The 19,512-nt window shown below is 42.1% G+C and overlaps 1 protein-coding gene across 1 annotated transcript in view; it reads left to right on the top strand.

Annotated features, from left to right (window-relative positions):
• LOC111978416 (regulator of microtubule dynamics protein 2) overlaps nucleotides 1-19,512 on the top strand; it is a 91,590-nt gene that overhangs the window by 69,633 nt on the left and 2,445 nt on the right. The window contains 5 exon segments of the mRNA XM_024008476.2: nucleotides 3,596-3,671; nucleotides 7,398-7,475; nucleotides 14,622-14,720; nucleotides 18,933-18,986; nucleotides 19,349-19,429. Coding sequence (XP_023864244.2) covers nucleotides 3,596-3,671; nucleotides 7,398-7,475; nucleotides 14,622-14,720; nucleotides 18,933-18,986; nucleotides 19,349-19,429 — 388 coding nt within the window.

Raw genomic sequence — 19,512 nt, 5'->3', positions numbered from 1 at the left:
AAACTTGGACAAGATTTTTTCCCTACGGTGTTTGCACTCCTGACGATCGCTTGTGTACATTTCTACTTAAAGCTATAATTTTCTCTGAATGGTTTATTCTAGGCGGTTACACACTGCTCCTTGCAGGCTTTTTATTCACTGTCACTACATCAACTTGCAGTTATTGACATAAACCGTTATGAAATGCTAAATGTATTGCTTGTTGAATGTGTTATAAATGGGTTATGTTGGCTCTGAAAGGTGTTTCCCAGGTGGCTCCCTAGATATTGTCATACTAACTGTCAGACTTCTTTACATCCCCTAACCTTAATAGTTGGAGGATTAGGTCCAGTTTACCTTCAATAAGAATATAAGGGCCAGTGCAACTGGAATCATCAGGCCATTGTTATCAATGGTCTCACTTAGTCCAGCTGTGGTCACTGTTGATTCAACTCCAGTTACATGTAATAATTCACACCATGTTGGAAGTCGGAACAACCCAGTTATCATCCATCCACTGACGTGTTTCTTCATAAGGGGTAGCTAGCCGGTCGGTGGTGCAGAACTTGCTAAAGCTCATAATCACACAGCAGAATGTTTTCATTGGAAGCCAGTCGGCTAAAAGCTGCAGATAGGATCTCTGCTCCTGTGGTATTGTGGAGCTCCCCACTCATCGAGCGCCAACCAGCAGTGGTGTGGCCGCACCTTGCACTGCCATTAGAACATAAACAAGCACCTTTTTGTTACAGTTATATACAACTCGCCCACCAATGCTTTGGCAGAGAATAGACAAAGGTTATCTTGAGTGTGGTGTGGGTGGCACTTGACTTCTCTTTGTCTTATTTGAATAGGTGGCTTATAGGCCAAGCACATACAGTGCATTCAGAAAGTATTCAGACCCCTTGACTTTTTCCACATTTTGTTACGTTACAGCCTCATTCTCAAATGAATACCATTGTTTTTTTCCCTCATCAATCTACACACAACACCCATAATAGCAAAGCAAAAACAGGGTTTTTAYAAAATTTTGCAAATCTATTAAGTAAAAAAAGGATAACACATTTACATAAGTATTCAGACCCTTTACTCAGTACTTTGTTGAATCACCTTTGGCAGCAATTAGAGCTTCGGTCTTCTTGGGTATGACACTACAAGCTTGGCCCACCTGTATTTGGGGAGTTTCTCCCATTCTTCTCTGTAGATCCTCTCAAGCTCTGTCAGGTTGGATAGAGAACATTGCTGCACAGCTATTTTCAGGTCTCTCCAGAGATGTTCGATCGAGCTCAAGTCCGGGCTCTGGCTGTGCCACTCAAGGACATTCAGACTTGTCCCGAAGTCACTCCTGTGTTGTTTTGGCTGTATGCTTAGGGTTGTTGTCCTGTTGTAAGGTGAACCTTCGTCCCAGTCTGAAGTCCTGAGTGCTCTGGATCAGGTTTTCATCAAGGATCTCTCTGTACATTGCTCCATTCATCTTTCCCTCGAGCCTGACTAGTCTCCCAGTCCCTGCCGCTGAAAAACATCTCCACAGCATGATGCTGCCACCACCATGCTTCACCGTAGGGATGGTGCCAGGTTTCATCCTGACGTGACCATCAGGTTCTTGGTCACCTCCCTGACCAATGCCCCCCCCCCAATTGCTTTGTTTGCTCTAGGAAGAGTCTTGGTGGTTCCAAACTTCTCCCGTTTTAAGAATGATGGAGGCCGCTGTGTTCTACCCTTCGCCAGATCTGTGCCTTGACACAAACCTGTCTCGGAGCTCTACGGACAATTCCTTCCACCTCATGGCTTGGTTCAAGCTCTGACATGCACTGTCAACTGTGGGACCTTATGGACAGGTGTGTGCCTTTCCAAATCATGTCCAATCAATTGAATTTACCACAGGTGAACTCCAATCAGGTTGTAGAAACATCTCAAGGATGATCAATGGAAACAGGATGCACCTGAGCTCAATTTCGATTCTCATAGCAAAGGCTCTGAATATTTATGTAAATAAGGTATGTGTTTTTTTTTTTGTTAACATTTCTAAAAACTGTTTTTTGCTTTGTCATTATAGGGTATTGTGTGTAGATTGAGGAATTGTTGTCTGAATACTATAAGTTATTTCTGTTTTTATTTGTAATGAATTTGCAAACATTTCTAAACCTGTTTTTGCTTTCATTATGGTATTTATTTTAATCAATTATAGAATAAGGCTGTAAAGTAACAATGTGGAAAGTCAAGGGGTCTGAATACTTTCCGAATGCACTGTACATGTATAAATCACATGGAGCATATTATATTGGTACTTACACAGATCATACACAAAATCCTTCTAGTTTCCTGCTAATCAGGTAACATAATTTAACATTGGTAGTTGGCACAACACACTAGATAACCCGGTAAGTTTTTCACTGTTTTCTTTAGGAGCTGCAATCCGGTTAAGTAGTACGCTATGCCTGCGTCATTTCATCGGATTAAAGCCCAGCAAGAGAGAGTCTCTATTTCATGGCCTGCCTAAAAAGGCTTTCACATGCTACCAGACACCCTTCACTAACACACACACATCCCCATCTACCATCAGTACCACCCTCTTCACTGTCAGGTGACCTTTTCACCCCCTTGATCCTTTGTAGTGTTTGTGTCCCGCTGTGAGTACCATCAGGATTAGAGGCCTTGTGGTGAAAGGACTTTGATCACCTCATTCTTCTTTTCTCCAAACCCACAGGCTACAGACTGGGGTAAAAACACAGTCTTCCACTGTACGGACCCAACTGTTTCATTTAGCCTCTTCCTTGTTCCCTGTATATTAAAGCTGCATTCTGGGATTCTGAAAACAGAACACCAGCCCCTCCACTTGTTTTGGACTGATAATCCATGACATCCAAGTGATCGCTTTAACTATATTTTGACGCTATACACTGGGTACACATCTATAATTTAAATGACTATCGAACAGCTTCCTAAAGCTTAGACTGTAGCTTTAATTGGGAGCGAGAACAAGGGAAAAGAGGCAAAGCTGCATATCTTATCTCTCCTTCAAGTTGTTTAGTGAGGAGCTTGTCTGGGAGATTGAGTGTTGGCTTCCAGCGCCTTCTAGGTTGAGATGTGGCTAGTGATCCAGGAAATGGGTGGTGTAAGTGAGGCAACCACCCCAACCCCTCCCCTCCCTGCTCTGCATCATGCCTGACTCCTGTTGGAGAAACGTAGCCTGGGCGTGCTTTATCGAAGTAGTTAACATTACAACATATAGTATTGTCGTTTTTATTAATAAGACTGAACACTTGCTACACATTGAGCCTCCTTTCRGCTTTGATTGGCCAACATAAACAACAAGCTACACTCGTGAAGGCTAACGTTACTGGTCAACTGCCGGTCTTTTTATGGGGCACATCTCATAAAAACTACATTGAAAAGTTTGTTGTTTTATTAAATTAATAATTAGAAATATTATGGTACATTATCCTTGTAGTATGTAACAATGTCACATGGATATTTTAATTACATTTAGAAAAAGCCTTTTCAGTGTTAGGCCTATAGTTTTTTGGCCTCGCAAAAATGAATAGCCTACTTACACAAGTATTTGAATACTAACCTCTTTTCAGGTGTTTGAATAACCGTGCACATACCTATTCTCTAGGTACGCCATAATGTGTGGCATCATGACAGAGTATGAGACTGTGCAGAACAGGATAAAGAATGGCTACATCTTCAAAGTAAGTGATTTTCTGACACCATCTACACACAAAGCTATATTTTCATGTGGTCACCGATTCAAGTGTTTGTTTTGTGTATTTGAACCATGTCAGACCTTACCTACTGTGCCTTCAGAAAGTATTCACAACCCTTGACTTTTTCCACATGCTCTTGTGTTACAGCCTGAATTTAAAATGGATTACATTTAAGATTTTGTGTCACTGCCTACACACGATACCCCATAATGTCAGAGTGGAATTATGTTTTGTTGACATTTTTACGAATTCATTAAAAATGAAAAGCTGAAATGTCTTGAGTTGATAAGAATTCAAACCCCTTGTTGTGGCAAGCCTAAATAAGCTTTAGGGGTAAAAATGTGCTTAACAAGCCACATAAATTGCATGATTTTTGAATGACTACCTCGTCTCTCTACCCCACACATACAATTATCTGTAAGGTCCCTCAGTCGAGAACTGAATTTCAAACACAGATTCAAGCACAAAGACCAGGGTGGTTTTCCAGTGCCTCGCAAAGAAGAGCACCTATTGGTAGATAATAAATACATTTAAAAAAAAGTAGACATTGAATATCCCATTGAGCATGGTAAAGTTATTAATTACACTGGATGGTGTATCAATACACCCAGTCACTACAAACGTACAGGTGTCCTTCCAAACTCATTTGCCCGGAGAGGAAGGAAACCGCTCAGGGATTTCGCCATGAGGCCCAATGGTGACTTTAATACAGTTAGAGCTAATGGCCGTGATAGGAAAAAACTGAAGATGGCGAAACATTGTAGTTATTCAACAATACTAACCTAAATAACAGAGTAAAAGAAGGAAGCCTGTACCGAATAAACATATTCCAAAACATGCATCCTGTTTGCTGTAAGGTACTAAAGTAAATGCAAAAAATTTGGCAAAGAAATTCACTTTAGGACCTGAATACAAAGTGTTAAGGTTTGGGGCAAACGCAGCACATCACTGAGTACTACTCTTCATATTTTCAAGCATAGTGGTGGCTGCATCATGTTATGGGTATGCTTGTCATTGGCAAGGACTAGGGAGTTTTTGGGGGGAGGGTATAAAAAGAAACGGAATAGAGCTAAGGACAGGCAAAATCCTAGAGGAAACCTGGTTCAGTCTGCCTTCCAACAGACACTGGGAGACAAATTCACCTTTCAGCATGACAATAACCTAACCTCAAGGCCAAATATACACTGAAGTTATTTATACCTGAGAAATGTGCATATTTCAGGTATAAATCATAGTTTACCATTGCAGCCACTATGACAAAACTCACCAAAGCGACTAGAATAACTACAGAGAGCAACGTGTATTACCTAATTACTCATCATAAAACATTTCTTAAAAATACACAGCGTACAGCAATTGAAAGACACAGATCTTGTGTATCCAGACAATATTTCAGATTTTCTAAGTGTTTTACAGCGAAAACACAATATAACGTTATATTAGCTTACCACAATAGCAAACATCACAACAGCATTGATTCAAGCAAAAACATAGCGATTAGTATAAGTCACCAAAAGATATWAACTTTTTTCACTAACCTTCTCAGAATTCTTCAGATGACAGTCCTATAACATCATATTACACAATGCATATAGAGTTTGTTCGAAAATGTGCATATTTAGCYGCACAAATCGTGGTTATACAATGAGAATAGTGGCCAAAACTTAGAACAATCTGTCCGGCGCCATCTTGGTGAAGCACCTATTCTAATCGAAAACTATTCATAAACCTGTCTAAAAAATACAAGTTGGACAGCTAATGAAAGATAAATTAGTTCTTAATGCAATCGCTGTGTTAGATTTTTWAAATTAACGTTACTAGACATACAGTGTGCGTTACAGCCAGATCAGTGCCTGCAAAAATGGCGACCAAACACTTTTACATTTTTCCACATAAATACGTAATAACARCATAAATAGCTCTTACTTTTGGACGAGCTTCCATCAGAATCTTGGGCAAGGTGTCCTTTGTCCAAAATAATCGTTGCTTGGTTGTAAAACGTAGTCTTCAACTTCGGAATTAGCAGCTAACAATAGCCATGTGGAGCAGACATGCCCAATCCTCAAAATGCAATACTAAGGAAATTCCGAAAATAGCAATATACTCGCATAAACTGATATAACTCGGTTTAAAATAACTTCGTTATGATGTTTCTAACACCTATATCGAATTAAATTACAGACGGATACATCCTAAGGCCGATAACTGAGCGTTCCAAAATTTCATCCTGAGGTCTTGCTTCGCGTCATGACGAACGACAAAAAGAGAGGTCCCTCCGTTCCTTGGAGCTTTATAAGCTCTGAGATCTACGTAGACACTCCATTCCAATTCTCATTGGTTACTGACATCCAGGGGAGGCGGGTGCAGTTCATGTCGACCCATAGGACACATACAGAGTTTTAAACTGATCTCAGAACAGAGCATCGTTTTCAGACCTTCGCAGTTCCTGTCATGATTTTCGCTGCAGAACGAGTTTTGTTTCACCCACAGACATAATTCAAACGGTTTTAGAAACTAGAGATTGTTTTCTATCCAATAGTAATAATAATATGCATATTGTACGAGCAAGAATTGAGTACGAGGCAGTTTAATTTGGGAACGCAAAATGTCGAAGTTGAAACAGTACAATCCAGGTGTGCAAAGCTCTTAGACTTACCCAGAAAGACTCACAGCTGTAATCGCTGCCTAAGTTGATTCTAATATGTATCGACTCAGGGGTGTGAATGCGTATGTAAATTAGACATTGCTCTATTTAATTTGCAAGAAATGTGCCAAAATGTCTAAACACGTTTTCACTTTGTCAAAATGGGGTATTGTATGTAAATGGGTGAACAAATATTAATATTGAATCCATGTTGAATTCAGGCTGTAACACAACAAAATGTGGTGTAAGTCAATGGGTATGAATACTTTCTGAAGGCATTGTACATTAGTAGCACCTGAGGTGATAGCAGGCACACCGAATGATTGGTGGAATTAATCATAATAAGTGAGTAACTGAGGTCAGGGCTTGTACTTTTCCAGAACCTCCCCTGTAGTCTGTCTCTATCAGTGTTGAGTCCTATCGGCGTCTAGAGGGTCCTCCCATCACCACAAGTTGACAGCCAGAATCACCCTCTGTGTTATTTAGGTCAGGTGTTGTTCAAATGAAACGTAAAAAGTGTTCCTATACACACAGTTGTGGACAGCGCCTCTATACACTGACTGCTATACATGTCTTAGCCTTATTGGCAGGAAACTCCACTCACTAACACTCAGATGTAAGGGTTGAATAACGGCAGAGACTGGGACAACCGCACGCAGCATTTATCTTACCTGTCAGTTGCTTCACAAACTCTGTTTACCTGCAAAGTCTTGGAACGGTGGGAGAGGGGGGCGGACATGAAGAACATGCAATGTATGGAGAGGGGGAGTGAGTGAGAGAGGGGGAGGAGAGTTGGAGGGAGACAAAGTGAGCGAGAGGGGAGAGAGGGCAAAAGAGACTGATTTTGCGATAGAGTGGAAATGGAACAGGGGGAAGGGAAAAGGAGAGGGTTGCATGACAGAAAGGAGCTTTTTATACATTCATGTAAGTGTGTGTGTGAGATATTTGTGAAATAGTTTTGGGTGGTTGGGTACGTGGAGAAGGACCGATCAGGTCGTAGGAGAATGTCTGGTCTAATGAATGAATGCTGTCTGTACTCTTCTGTTTCCTCCCTCCCTTTCTCACAGGATCATTTGGATAAGGCCATTGAGCTGAAACCACAGGATCCTATGTCTTACTACCTGCTGGGCCGCTGGTGCTATGCTGTATGTGACACACACACACACACACACACACACACACACACACATACCCTCCCATGTGTAGCTAGCTGCAGTCCAAGATGAGTGGCTATTTCTCAGAAGAGGGGGGGGTCAGACTAATGTTTTGTGAAATTGAATTTAAAGGGCTCTCTGCTCTGTGTTCATGTTAGACATTAATCCACTGTTTACATTCCCCACTGTGACGTCAAGGAAGTGCTACATCTGCAATTACATGTTTCTAAGATGAATGGGGTGAGGAAGGAATAGTGAATGCATTTGACCCAGAAGGTCCCTCCCGTTAGGACCATTATCTCTTTGCTGTAATCGCGTTTTCGTGGTAAAGGAGGTGTGTGTGTTGTGCCAAGATGTGTGTAGTGTAACTAGGGCAGCGTTTCCCAAACTCGGTCCTGACACTCTACAGCTGATTCAAATGATCAAAGTTTGATGATTATTTGAATCAGCTGTGTAGTGCTAGGGCAACAACCAAAATGTGCACCTCTTGTGGTCCCGAGGACCTAGTTTAGGAAACCCTGAGATAGGGATGTAACGATTCACTTCGGTCCCAATAAAATGTTTAAGATACGACTGCATCGGTCAGCAGACTCCAAACCGATCCAAATGTAGCATGCATCGGTCAGAAAATCTATTCAACCTTACGACTTGCCGGTACAGTAAAATGTTTTGCTCATATTACTTTCTTCTGAAAAAACATTGTCAGAGTTACAGTTTTGATTTAAATCTACTTGAAAATCTATGGCAAGACCTGAAAATGATTGTCTAGAAAGGATCAACAACCAATGTGACAGAGCTTTTTTTWWTTTTWTTTTATTTTTAACCTTTATTTAACCAGGTAGGCAAGTTGAGAACTAGTTCTCATTTACAATTGCGACCTGGCCAAGATAAAGCAAAGCAGTTCGGCACATACAACAACACAGAGTTACACATGGAGTAAAACAAACATACAGTCAATAATACAGTAGAAAAATAAGTCTATATACAATGTGAGCAAATGAGGTGAGGTAAAGGCAAAAAAAGGCTATGGTGGCGAAGTAAATACAATATAGCAAGTAAAACACTGGAATGGTAGATTTGCAGTGGAAGAATGTGCAAAGTAGAGATAGAAATAATGGGGTGCAAAGGAGCTAAATAAATAAATACAGTAGGGGAAGCGGTAGTTGTTTGGGCTAAATTATAGATGGGCTATGTACAGGTGCAGTAATCTGTGAGCTGCTCTGACAGCTGGTGCTTAAAGCTAGTGAGGGAGATAAGTGTTTCCAGTTTCAGAGATTTTTGTAGTTCATTCCAGTCATTGGCAGCAGAGAACTGGAAGGAGAGGCGGCCAAAGGAAGAATTGGTTTTGGGGGTGACCAGAGAGATATACCTGCTGGAGCGCGTGCTACAGGTGGGTGCTGCTATGGTGACCAGCGAGCTGAGATAAGGGGGGACTTTACCTAGCAGGGTATTGTAGATGACCTGGAGCCAGTGGGTTTGGCGATGAGTATGAAGCGAGGGCCAGCCAACGAGAGCGTACAGGTCGCAGTGGTGGGTGTAATATATGGGGCTTTGGTGACAAAACGGATGGCACTGTGATAGACTGCATCCAATTTATTGAGTAGGGTATTGGAGGCTATTTTGTAAATGACATCGCCGAAGTCGAGGATCGGTAGGATGGTCAGTTTTACGAGGGTATGTTTGGCAGCATGAGAGAAGGATGCTTTGTTGCGAAATAGGAAGCCAATTCTAGATTTAACTTTGGATTGGAGATGTTTGATGTGAGTCTGGAAGGAGAGTTTACAGTCTAACCAGACACCTAGGTATTTGTAGTTGTCCACATATATTCTAAGTCAGAACCGTCCAGAGTAGTGATGCTGGACGGGCGGGCAGGTGCAGGCAGCGATCGGTTGAAGAGCATTCATTAAGTTTTACTTGCAGTTGGAGGCCACGGAAGGAGAGTTGTATGGCATTGAAGCTCGTCTGAACGGTTGTTAACCTCTGGGATATGTGGGACGCTAGCGTCCCGCATGGCCAACATCCAGGGAAAATGCAGAGCGCCAAATTTAAATAAATTACTATAAAAATTTAACTTTCATGAAATCACACATGCAATACACTAAATTAAAGCTACACTTGTTGTGAATCCAGCCAACGTGTCAGATTTCAAAAAGGCTTTACGACGAAAGCACACCCAACGATTATGTTAGGTCAGTACATAGCCACAGAAAAACACAGCCATTTTTCCAGCCAAAGAGAGTTGTCACAAAAAGCATAAATAGAGATAAAATGAATCACTAACCTTTGATGATCTTCATCAGATGACACTCATAGGACTTCATGTTACACTACATGTATATTTAGTTCGATAAAGTTCATATTTATATCCAATAATCTCAGTTTACATTGGCGCGTTACGTTCAGTAATGTTTTGCTTCCTTAACATCCGGTGATTTTGCAGAGAGCCACATGAATTTACAGAAATACTCATTATAAATGTTGATGAAAATACATGTGTTATGCATGGAACTTTAGATAAACTTCTCCTTAATGCAACTGCTGTGTCAGATTTCAAAAAAGCTTTACCGAWAAAGCACACCATGCAATAATCTGAGTACAGCGCTCAGAGCCCAAACAAGCCAAAGAGATATCCGCCATGTTGTGGAGTCAACAAAGTCAGAAATAGCATTATAAATATTCACTTACCTTTGATCTTCATCAGAATGCACTCCCAGGAATCCCAATTCCACAAATGTTTGATTTGTTCGATAAAGTCCATCATTTATGTCCAAACACCTCCTTTTGTTCGCACGTTTAGTACACATCCAAACTGACGACYCGTTGGCAGGTCCAGGCGAAAGTTCAGAAGAAAAGTCATATTACAGTTCGTAGAAACATGTCAAACTAAGTATAGAATCAATCTTTAGGATGTTTTTATCATAAATCTTCAATAATGTTCCAACCGGAGAATTCATATGTCTTCAGAAATGCAATGGAACGCAAGCTACCTCTCATGTGAATGCGCATGACCAGCTCGTGGCACTCTGCCAGACCTCTGACTCAATCCTCTCTCATTCACCCCTCCTTTATAGTAGAAGCATCAAACAAGGTTCTAAAGACTGTTGACATCTAATAGAAGCCTTAGAAAGTGCAATATGACCCCATTTCCACTGTATCTTGGATAGGCAAAGAGTTGAAACACTACAAACCTCAGATTTCCCACTTCCTGGTTGGATTTTTTCTCAGGTTTTTGCCTGCCATATGAGTTCTGTTATACTCACAGACATAATTCAAACAGTTTTAGAAACTTCAGAGTGTTTTCTATCCAAATATACTAATTATATGCATATTCTAGCTTTTAGGACAGAGTAGCAGGCAGTTTACTCTGGGCACCAATTTATCCAAGCTACTCAATACTGCCCCCCTGTACCAAATAAGTTAACACAGTGTCCAAAGAAGGGCCAGAAGTATACAGAATGGTGTCGTCTGCGTAGAGGTGGATCAGAGACTCACCAGCAGCAAGAGAGACATCATTGATGTATACAAAGAAGAGAGTCGGCCCAAGAATTGAACCCTGTGGCACCCCCATAGAGACTGCCAGAGGCCCGGACAACAGGCCCTCCCGATTCGACAAACTGAACTCTATCAGAGAAGTAGTTGGTGAACCAGGCAAGGCAATCGTTTGAGAAACCAAGGCTGTCGAGTCTGCCGATGAGGATGTGGTGATTGACAGAGTCGAAAGCCTTGGCCAGGTCAATGAATGTGGCTGCACAGTATTGTTTCTTATCGATGGCGGTTATGATATCGTCTAGGACCATGAGCGTGGCTGAGGTGCACCCATGACCAGCTCTGAAACCAGATTGCATAGCGGAGAAGGTGCGGTGGTATTCGAYATGGTCGGTAATCTGTTTGTTGACTTGGCTTTTTTTTTGCCTTTAGAAAGGTAGGATAGATATAGGTCTGTAGCAGTTTGGGTCTAGAGTGTTCCCCCCTTTGAAGAGGGGGATGACCGCAGCTGCTTTCCAATCTTTGGGAATCTCAGACGACACGAAAGAGAGGTTGAACAGGCTAGTAATAGGGGTTGCAACAATTTCGGCAGATAATTTTAGAAAGAAAGCGTCCAGATTGTCTAGCCCGGCTGATTTGTAGGGTCCAGATTTTGCAGCTCTTTCAGAACATCAGCTGACTGGATTTGGGAGAAGGAGAAATGGGGAAGGCTTGGGCGAGTTGCTGTGGGGGGTACAGTGCTGTTGACCGGGGTAGGGGTAGCCAGGTGGAAAGCATGGCTAGCCGTAGAAAAATGCTTTTTGAAATTCTCAATTATAGTGCATTTATCGGTGGTGACAGTTTCCTATCCTCAGTGCAGTGGGCAGCTGGGAGGAGGTGTTCTTATTCTCCATGGACTTTACAGTGTCCCAGAACTTTTTTGAGTTTGTGTTGCAGGAAGCAAATTTCTGCTTGAAAAAGCTAGCCTTGGCTTTTCTAACTGCCTGTGTATATTGGTTTCTAGCTTCCCTGAAAAGTTGCATATCACGGGGGCTGTTCGATGCTAATGCAGAACGCCATAGGATGTTTTTGTGTTGGTTAAGGGCAGTCAGGTCTGGAGAGAACTAAGGGCTATATCTGTTCCTGGTTCTAAAGTTCTTGAATGGTGCATGCTTATTTAAGATGGTGAGGAAGGCATTTAAAAAAATAAATAAACAGGCATCCTCTACTGACAGGATGAGGTCAATATCCTTCCAGGATACCCGGGCCAGGTTGATTAGAAAGGCCTGCTCGCTGAAGTGTTTCAGGGACCGTTTGACAGTGATGAGTGGAGGTTGTTTGACCGCTGACCCATTACGGATGCAGGCAATGAGGCAGTGATCGTTGAGGTCTTGGTTGAAAACAGCAGAGGTGAATTTAGAGGGCAAGTTGGTTAGGATGATATCTATGAGGGTGCCCGTGTTTACGGCTTTGGGGTGGTACCTGGTAGGTTCATTGATAATTTGTGTGAGATTGAGGGCATCAAGCTTAGATTGTAGGATGGCTGGGGTGTTAAGCATGTCACAGTTTAGGTCACCTAGCAGCACGAGCTCTGAAGATAGATGGGGGGCAATCAGTTCACATATGGTGTCCAGAGCACAGCTGGYGGCAGAGGGTGGTCTATAGCAGGCGGCAACGAATTTTGAAAATAATAATGGAAAAATGTTGCGCAAGCCATGCGTGCAATACTCTTAGAGACCCAGAAAGACTCAGATCTTAATGCTGCCAAAAGTGCTTCTACAAAGTATTGACTCGTGTTGAATACTTATGTAAATATAGTATTTCTGTATTTTATTTTCAATACATTTGCTAAAATTTCTATTAAAAAAAATTGCTTTCTTATTATGGGGTATTGTGTGTAAATGGGTGTGAATTCTTTTGTTGATTTAATCCATTTTGAATTCAGGCTGACACAACAAAATGTGGAATAAGTTCATTTACACACACACACATCATTTACACACACACACACACACACACACACACACACACACACACACACACACACACACACAGAGACGTCAGCTCAGAGAGGCCCCGCTCATGACCAGCAGCAGATTTTAATTTAGAATTTAAAATGGGCAAATATGCGGCAAATGTTAGTGCATCGAATTGTAATGCATCAAATTAAATCGCATCGATTCGTTCTCTAAACAAACTGAATCACACTGAGTAATTTCAAAGTAAAACGTGTCGTTCCTGTATCGTATCGGAGCCCATGTATCGAATTGTCTTGAAAGGGAAAGATGCACATCCCTAATTCTCACTGTTTGTCATGATGGGTTGGTGTGTGTTAAGATTAGAAACTGCTTTTATGGTAGATTATATTGTCTCCAAATCATGAGTGACAGGGCTTTGGCAGCAGTATTTTGGAAGATTCTTTGTATAGTGAAAAATGCACCTTTACTCCCCTGACATATCCCCTGATATCCCCCGCAAAACACCAGTCTCAACTTCAACAGTGAAGAGGCGACTCCAGGATGCTGGCCTTCTAGGCAGAGTTGCCAATAAATAGAAAAGATTAAGATGGGCAAAAAAAACACAGACACTGGACAGAGGAACTCTGCCTAGAAGGCCAGCATCCCGGAGTCGCCCCTTCACTGTTGACGTTGAGGCTGGTGTTTTGCGGGTACTATTTAATGAAGCTGCCAGTTGAGGACTTGTGAGGCGTCTGTTTCTCAAACTAGACACTAATGTACTCGTCCTCTTGCTCAGTTGTGCACCGGGGCCTCCCACTCCTCTTTTTATTCTCGTTAGAGCCCGTTTGTGCTGCTCTGTGTAGGGAGTAGTACACAGCGTTGTACGAGATCTTCAGTTTCTTGGCAATTTCTCGCATGGAATAGCCTTCATTTCTCAGAACAAGAATAGACTGAGTTTCAGAAGAAAGTTCTTTGTTTCTGGCCATATTGAGCCTGTAATCGAACCAACAAATGCTGATGCTCCAGATACTCACCTAGTCTAAAGAAGGCCTGTTTTTTTTACTTCTTTAATCAGCACAACAGTTTTCAGCTGTGCAAATATAATTGCAAAAGGGTTTTCTAATGATCAATTAGCCTTTTAAAATGATAAACTTGGATTAGCTAACACAACGTGCCGTTAGAACACAGGAGTGATGGTTGCTGATAATGGGCCTCTGTACGCCTATGCACGTAGATATTCCATTAAAAATCAGCTGTTTCCACCTACAACAGTCATTTACAACATTGACAATGTCTACACTGTATTTCTGATCAATTTGTTGTTATTTTAATGGACATGAAATGTACTTTTCATTCAATAACAAGGTCATTTCGAAGTGACCCCAAACTTTTGAACGGTAGTGTACATAAATAAGGTATTTCTGTTTTGGCTTTGTCATTATCAGGTATTGTGTGTAGATTGATGAGGGAAACAAGTAATTTAATCCTTTTAAAAATAAGGCTGTTACGTAATAAAATGTGTAAAAAGTCAAGGGGTCTGAATGCTTATCGAATGCATTGTAAATACTACTAGCGCAGATTTAAATTCTACATTACCCACCATGTTTAAATGCTACTTTACACACCATGATTAAATGCTACTTTACCCACCATGTTTAAATGCTAATCTGATTTGCCATGTTCTAAAACGGGGTTATACATTGGTTCTGTTCAGGTGGCTCAGCTGTCGTGGATTGAAAGGAAAGTTGCTGCTACATTGTTTGGAAAGCCTCCAAGTGCCACGGTCCAAGATGGTCTGAAGAACTTCCTCAAGGTATTGTTATTCTCCACGCTACCATGGATTGCAGTGTCGAGCACAAGTGTTTGACACAGTATGTATTGATTGCTCTTCCCTAAGCCATTATCAAAWATCAGTCCGTAGATCCTACTAATGTCTGGATCAGCTGAGCGCAGCAGCAGCTGACTGGAGGCTACTGCACTGACTCGCAGCAGCTAGCTGCTTCTTCAAAACTCGTCCAGAATATCTTCTATTTGGTACAAATCATTCCCTAAGTTCTAGACCTCAGCTGAATCTGTTAATGAATGGTGTTGCTGTTGAACAAGTTGAGGAGACTAAATCGCTTGGCGTTACCTTAGATTGTAAACGGTCATGGTCAAAACATATATCTGCTTTTTTGACACCACACTCCACAAAGCAAGTCCTGCAGGCTCTAGTTTGAGCTTATCCTGATTATTGTCCAGCCATAGGGTCAAGAGCTGCAAAGAAAGACCAAGTTAAGCTGCAGCTGGCCCAAAACAGAGTGGCACGTCTTGCTTTTCATTGTAATCAGAGGGATAACATTAATACTATGCATGCCAGTCTCTCTTGACTAGGAGTTGAGTAAAAAGTTATTCTTCTTTTATAAGAAACGTTAATGTTTTGGAAATTCCAAATGGTTTGCATAGTCAACTTACACACAGCACTGACACACACACTTGCCCCACCAGACATGACACCAGGAGTCTTTTCATAGTCACCAGGTCCAGAACAAATTCAAGGAAACCTACAGTATTATACAGAGCCATGAGTGCATGGAACTCTCTTCCATCTTATATACTGTAGCGCAGCTGAACAGCAAACCTGGTTTCAAAAAACAAATAAAGCAACACCTCACGGCACTACGCCTCTCCCCCATGTGACCTACTTGTTGTGTGTATGTACTGACATGTATGTGTAACTGATAGATGCACGCACACACACTACATGTTCATGTTTTTAAATGTATGTAAATTGTACAATCTTTTGTCTGTAATGTATTTTTCATTATGTGTCAGACCCCAGTAAGATTAGCTGTCGCCGTTAGTATCGGATTATGGGGATCCTAATAAATCAAATCACTCATTGTGATAAAATAATATTGCTAGAGTAGCTTGCTAGGTAGCTAGCTTATGGAGGAAGCATTTGGTGTTCAGCATTGAGTGTGTGCACTAGATTAAGTTAGTTGTCATGCACATTGTCAAATTCCAGAAATACTGCTCCTTCAAGCACCAAACTTCTTAGCTAGATGTAAAATTGAGCGACTAAGAAAAAAAGTAAATTACTGATTTATTGTTTTAGCTTAACAACTCAGCAAAAAAAGAAACGTCCCTTTTTCAGGACCCTGTCTTTCAAAGATAATTCGTAAAAATCCAAATAACTTCACAAATCTTCATTGTATCTTCAAGGGTTTAAACACTGTTTCCCATGCTCGTTCAATGAACCATAAACTATTCATGAACATGCACCTGTGGAATGGTCGTTAAGACACTAACAGCTTTACAGACGATAGGCAATTAAGGTCACAGTTATGAAAACTTAGGACACTAAAGAGGCCTTTCTACGGACTCTGAAAAACACCAAAAGAAAGATGCCCAGGGTCCCTGCTCATCTGCGTGAACGTGCCTTAGGCATGCTGCAAGGAGGCATGAGGACTGCAGATGTGGCCAGGGCAATAAAGTTCAATGTCCGTACTGTGAGACGCCTAAGACAGTGCTACAGGGAGACAGGACGCACAGCTGATCGTCCTCGCAGTGGCAGACCACGTGTAACAACACCTGCACAGGATCGGTACATCTGAACATCACACCTGCGGGACAGGTTCAGGATGGCAACAACAACTGCCCGAGTTACACCAGGAACGCACAATCCCTCCAACGGTGCTCAGACTGTCCGCAATAGGCTGAGAGAGGCTGGACTGAGGGCTTGTAGGCCTGTTGTAAGGCAGGTCCTCACCAGACATCACCGGCAACAACGTTGTCTATGGGCACAAACCCACTGTCGCTGGACCAGACAGGACTGACAAAAAGTGCTCTTCACTGACGAGTCGCGGTTTTGTCTCACCAGGGGTGATGGTCAGATTCACGTTTATCGTCGAAGGAATGAGCGTTACACTGAGGCCTGTACCCTGGAGCGGGATCGATTTGGAGGTAGAGGGTCCGTCCTGGTCTGGAGCGGTGTGTCACAGCATCATCAGACTGAGCTTGTTGTCATTGCAGGCAATCTCAACGCTGTGCGTTACAGGGAAGACATCCTCCTCCCTCATGTGGTACCCTTCCTGCAAGCTCATCCTGACATGACCCTCCAACATGACAATGCCATCAGCCATACTGCTCGATCTGTGCGTGATTTCCTGCAAGACAGGAATGTCAGTGTTCTGCCATGGCCAGAGAAGACGTCTGGGACCTGTTGGCTCGGAGGGTGAGGGCTAGGGCCATTCCCCGTAGAAATGTCTGGGAACTTGCAGGTGCCTTGGTGGAAGAGTGTGGTAACATCTCACAGCAAGAACTGGCAAATCTGGTGCAGTCCATGAGAAGGAGATGCACTGCAGTACTTAATGCAGCTGGTGGCCACACCAGATACTGACTGTTACTTATCTTGACCCCCCCCTTTGTTCAGGGACACATTATTCAATTTATGTTAGTCACGTGTCTGTGGAACTTGTTCAGTTTATCTCTGTTGTTGAATCTTGTTGTGTTCATACAAATATTTACACATGTTAAGTTTGCTGAAAATAAACGCAGTTGACAGTGAGAGGACATATCTTTTTTTGCTGAGTTTATTCATTCTCACTTTTTGATGGTGAAATTGGGTTCATTTGGCAAAGTCACCTATTCAATACAGTATTTTCCAATGTTATGACAGCCCATTGTAGCCGGACTTCTTTTGATCTATCCCATTACCCTTTGCGAGATACGAGACAGATCAGTGCAGGCGGAATCGTCGTGCTATATGACGTAAGACAATGCGTGTGTTTGATGGCGTAAAGCGTGTCAGGCCTTGCAAATGTAACTTCACCAGCACATTTCTCATTTACCCAAACAACTGGTTCTGAATGTGGACGGGTACCCTGTTTCTGTTACTTTTATAGTACTGCATTGTGTACTTTAGCCTGTTATAATCATGCAGTCTTTCTAAGTTCTTCCTTTAACTTATCTTGCAAAGCCATAGGCTCTACTATCTTTCATGCTCTCTCTCCAAACCGCTAAAACATGTAGCACACAGCAGCCTATTTGTTTTGTGTTAAATCAGAATTTGCCCAGCGGTCGCTTCTGCACCCAGATTTAAAGACCAAACCCCAAGTATTTAAAGAGGCGTAATCTGTGTTCACACTTTTCACATGTTTATATAAAGAGAAATGAAATCGCTCCTGGCCAAGATTTTTCCTGGCCTGCTGCATGCCTCTTCCTCCTGTCTTGTGTATCTCACCCATCAATTTGATTGAAGTGGTCTCTGTTGTAACTTGTTGCTCCTGGCCGCAAGGACTCTGGTAGAGGCTGTCTAGCTTCAATAAACACATCCTGCTGAGTTATGCAACATGTGCCGCAACAGCCAAGTGCACAAACAGTGGCTTCCCTCTACCTAGTGCCCAGGTGTTGTCGTAGTACTCTTTTCACTGTATGATTAATGCTAAGGTTAAATAGGGTCAGAATAAAAGGTTGAGTCAAGTGAAATATACAGTACATAGACATTAATTTGTGTCTATATATCAATTGCTAGAGGTACAACAATGCTATGTTTAGTCCTGTCAATGATTGTGTGTGCTGTGCAAGTTCTATGTTCAGTTGCACTCATTTGCCCAAATCCTGTACCAATGTCATACCTGTCCTGGACTGATTTGATGCATTTAGAACATAAACTGTGAGTGTTTTTGTCAGTGGTGTGTTTTTGGTGCAGGTCCAATGGAAGAATACAACTGTGTTTTCTAGCTTTATGGTAACACTTAACTTCGTCGCCGTCGCGTCCGAGGGATGACGTTTGTGCCTCCAAGTGATGACGTTTGTGCCTCCAAGTCTGACTGGGCTACCTTTTTCGCGAGAGTTTGATTCCAAATCACCTCTGCTTCATACTGGAATCAGGGATGGATCCCTTTAGTGCTGACACATTACAGAGATTCTGGACAAGGAGAATCCATTTTGTCCCGTCCTTGGGAAGCTTAACTCGAGAAAGAGTTGATTCTAAGCATGTGCAGTGTTCTCGTGTTTTTCTTATATTTTCATTCTTTCACAGGTGGAGGAGATCAGTCCCAAGTACTCCAAATTAAACTATGTGTTTTTAGCCAAGGTAAGTTGGGCTGCCAGTGTTCTTGTTATGTGTGCATCTTATATTTAAGCAATAAGGCACGAGGGGGTGTGATATATGGCCAATATACCACAGCTAAGAGATGTTCTTAGGGACGACGCAACAAACCCCCGAGGTGCCTTATTGCTATTATAAACTGGTTACCAACGTAATTAGAGCAGTACAAATAAATGTTTTGTCATACTCGGGGGTATACGGTCTGATATACCACGGCTGTCAGCGAATCAGCATTCAGGGCTCGAACCAAGCAGTTTATAATAATCTATATCCCGTAATCGAATGGCTATTTATGTGCACCAGTGATGATGTTGATTATGATGAGGAATGTGATTTTGATTGGTCAGTGCTACAGAGACCTGGGGCAAAAAAGTCAGGCCAGGAAGATGTGTGATGCTGCTACTTCAATGGAAACCATTTCCAAAGAGGTGGGTACTGACTGTAGTGTCACTGGCTTATGCTTGTGCTCTAAAGTCTTAGTTTTCTCACATTTGTAATTGTTGTGGTTAAA

This window comes from Salvelinus sp. IW2-2015, linkage group LG18, assembly GCF_002910315.2.
Source record: "Salvelinus sp. IW2-2015 linkage group LG18, ASM291031v2, whole genome shotgun sequence".
In the NCBI taxonomy this organism is placed as follows: domain Eukaryota; kingdom Metazoa; phylum Chordata; class Actinopteri; order Salmoniformes; family Salmonidae; genus Salvelinus; species Salvelinus sp. IW2-2015.
The sequence above is the reverse complement of the archived record's forward strand: the minus strand, read 5'-3'. Positions and strand labels throughout refer to the sequence as shown.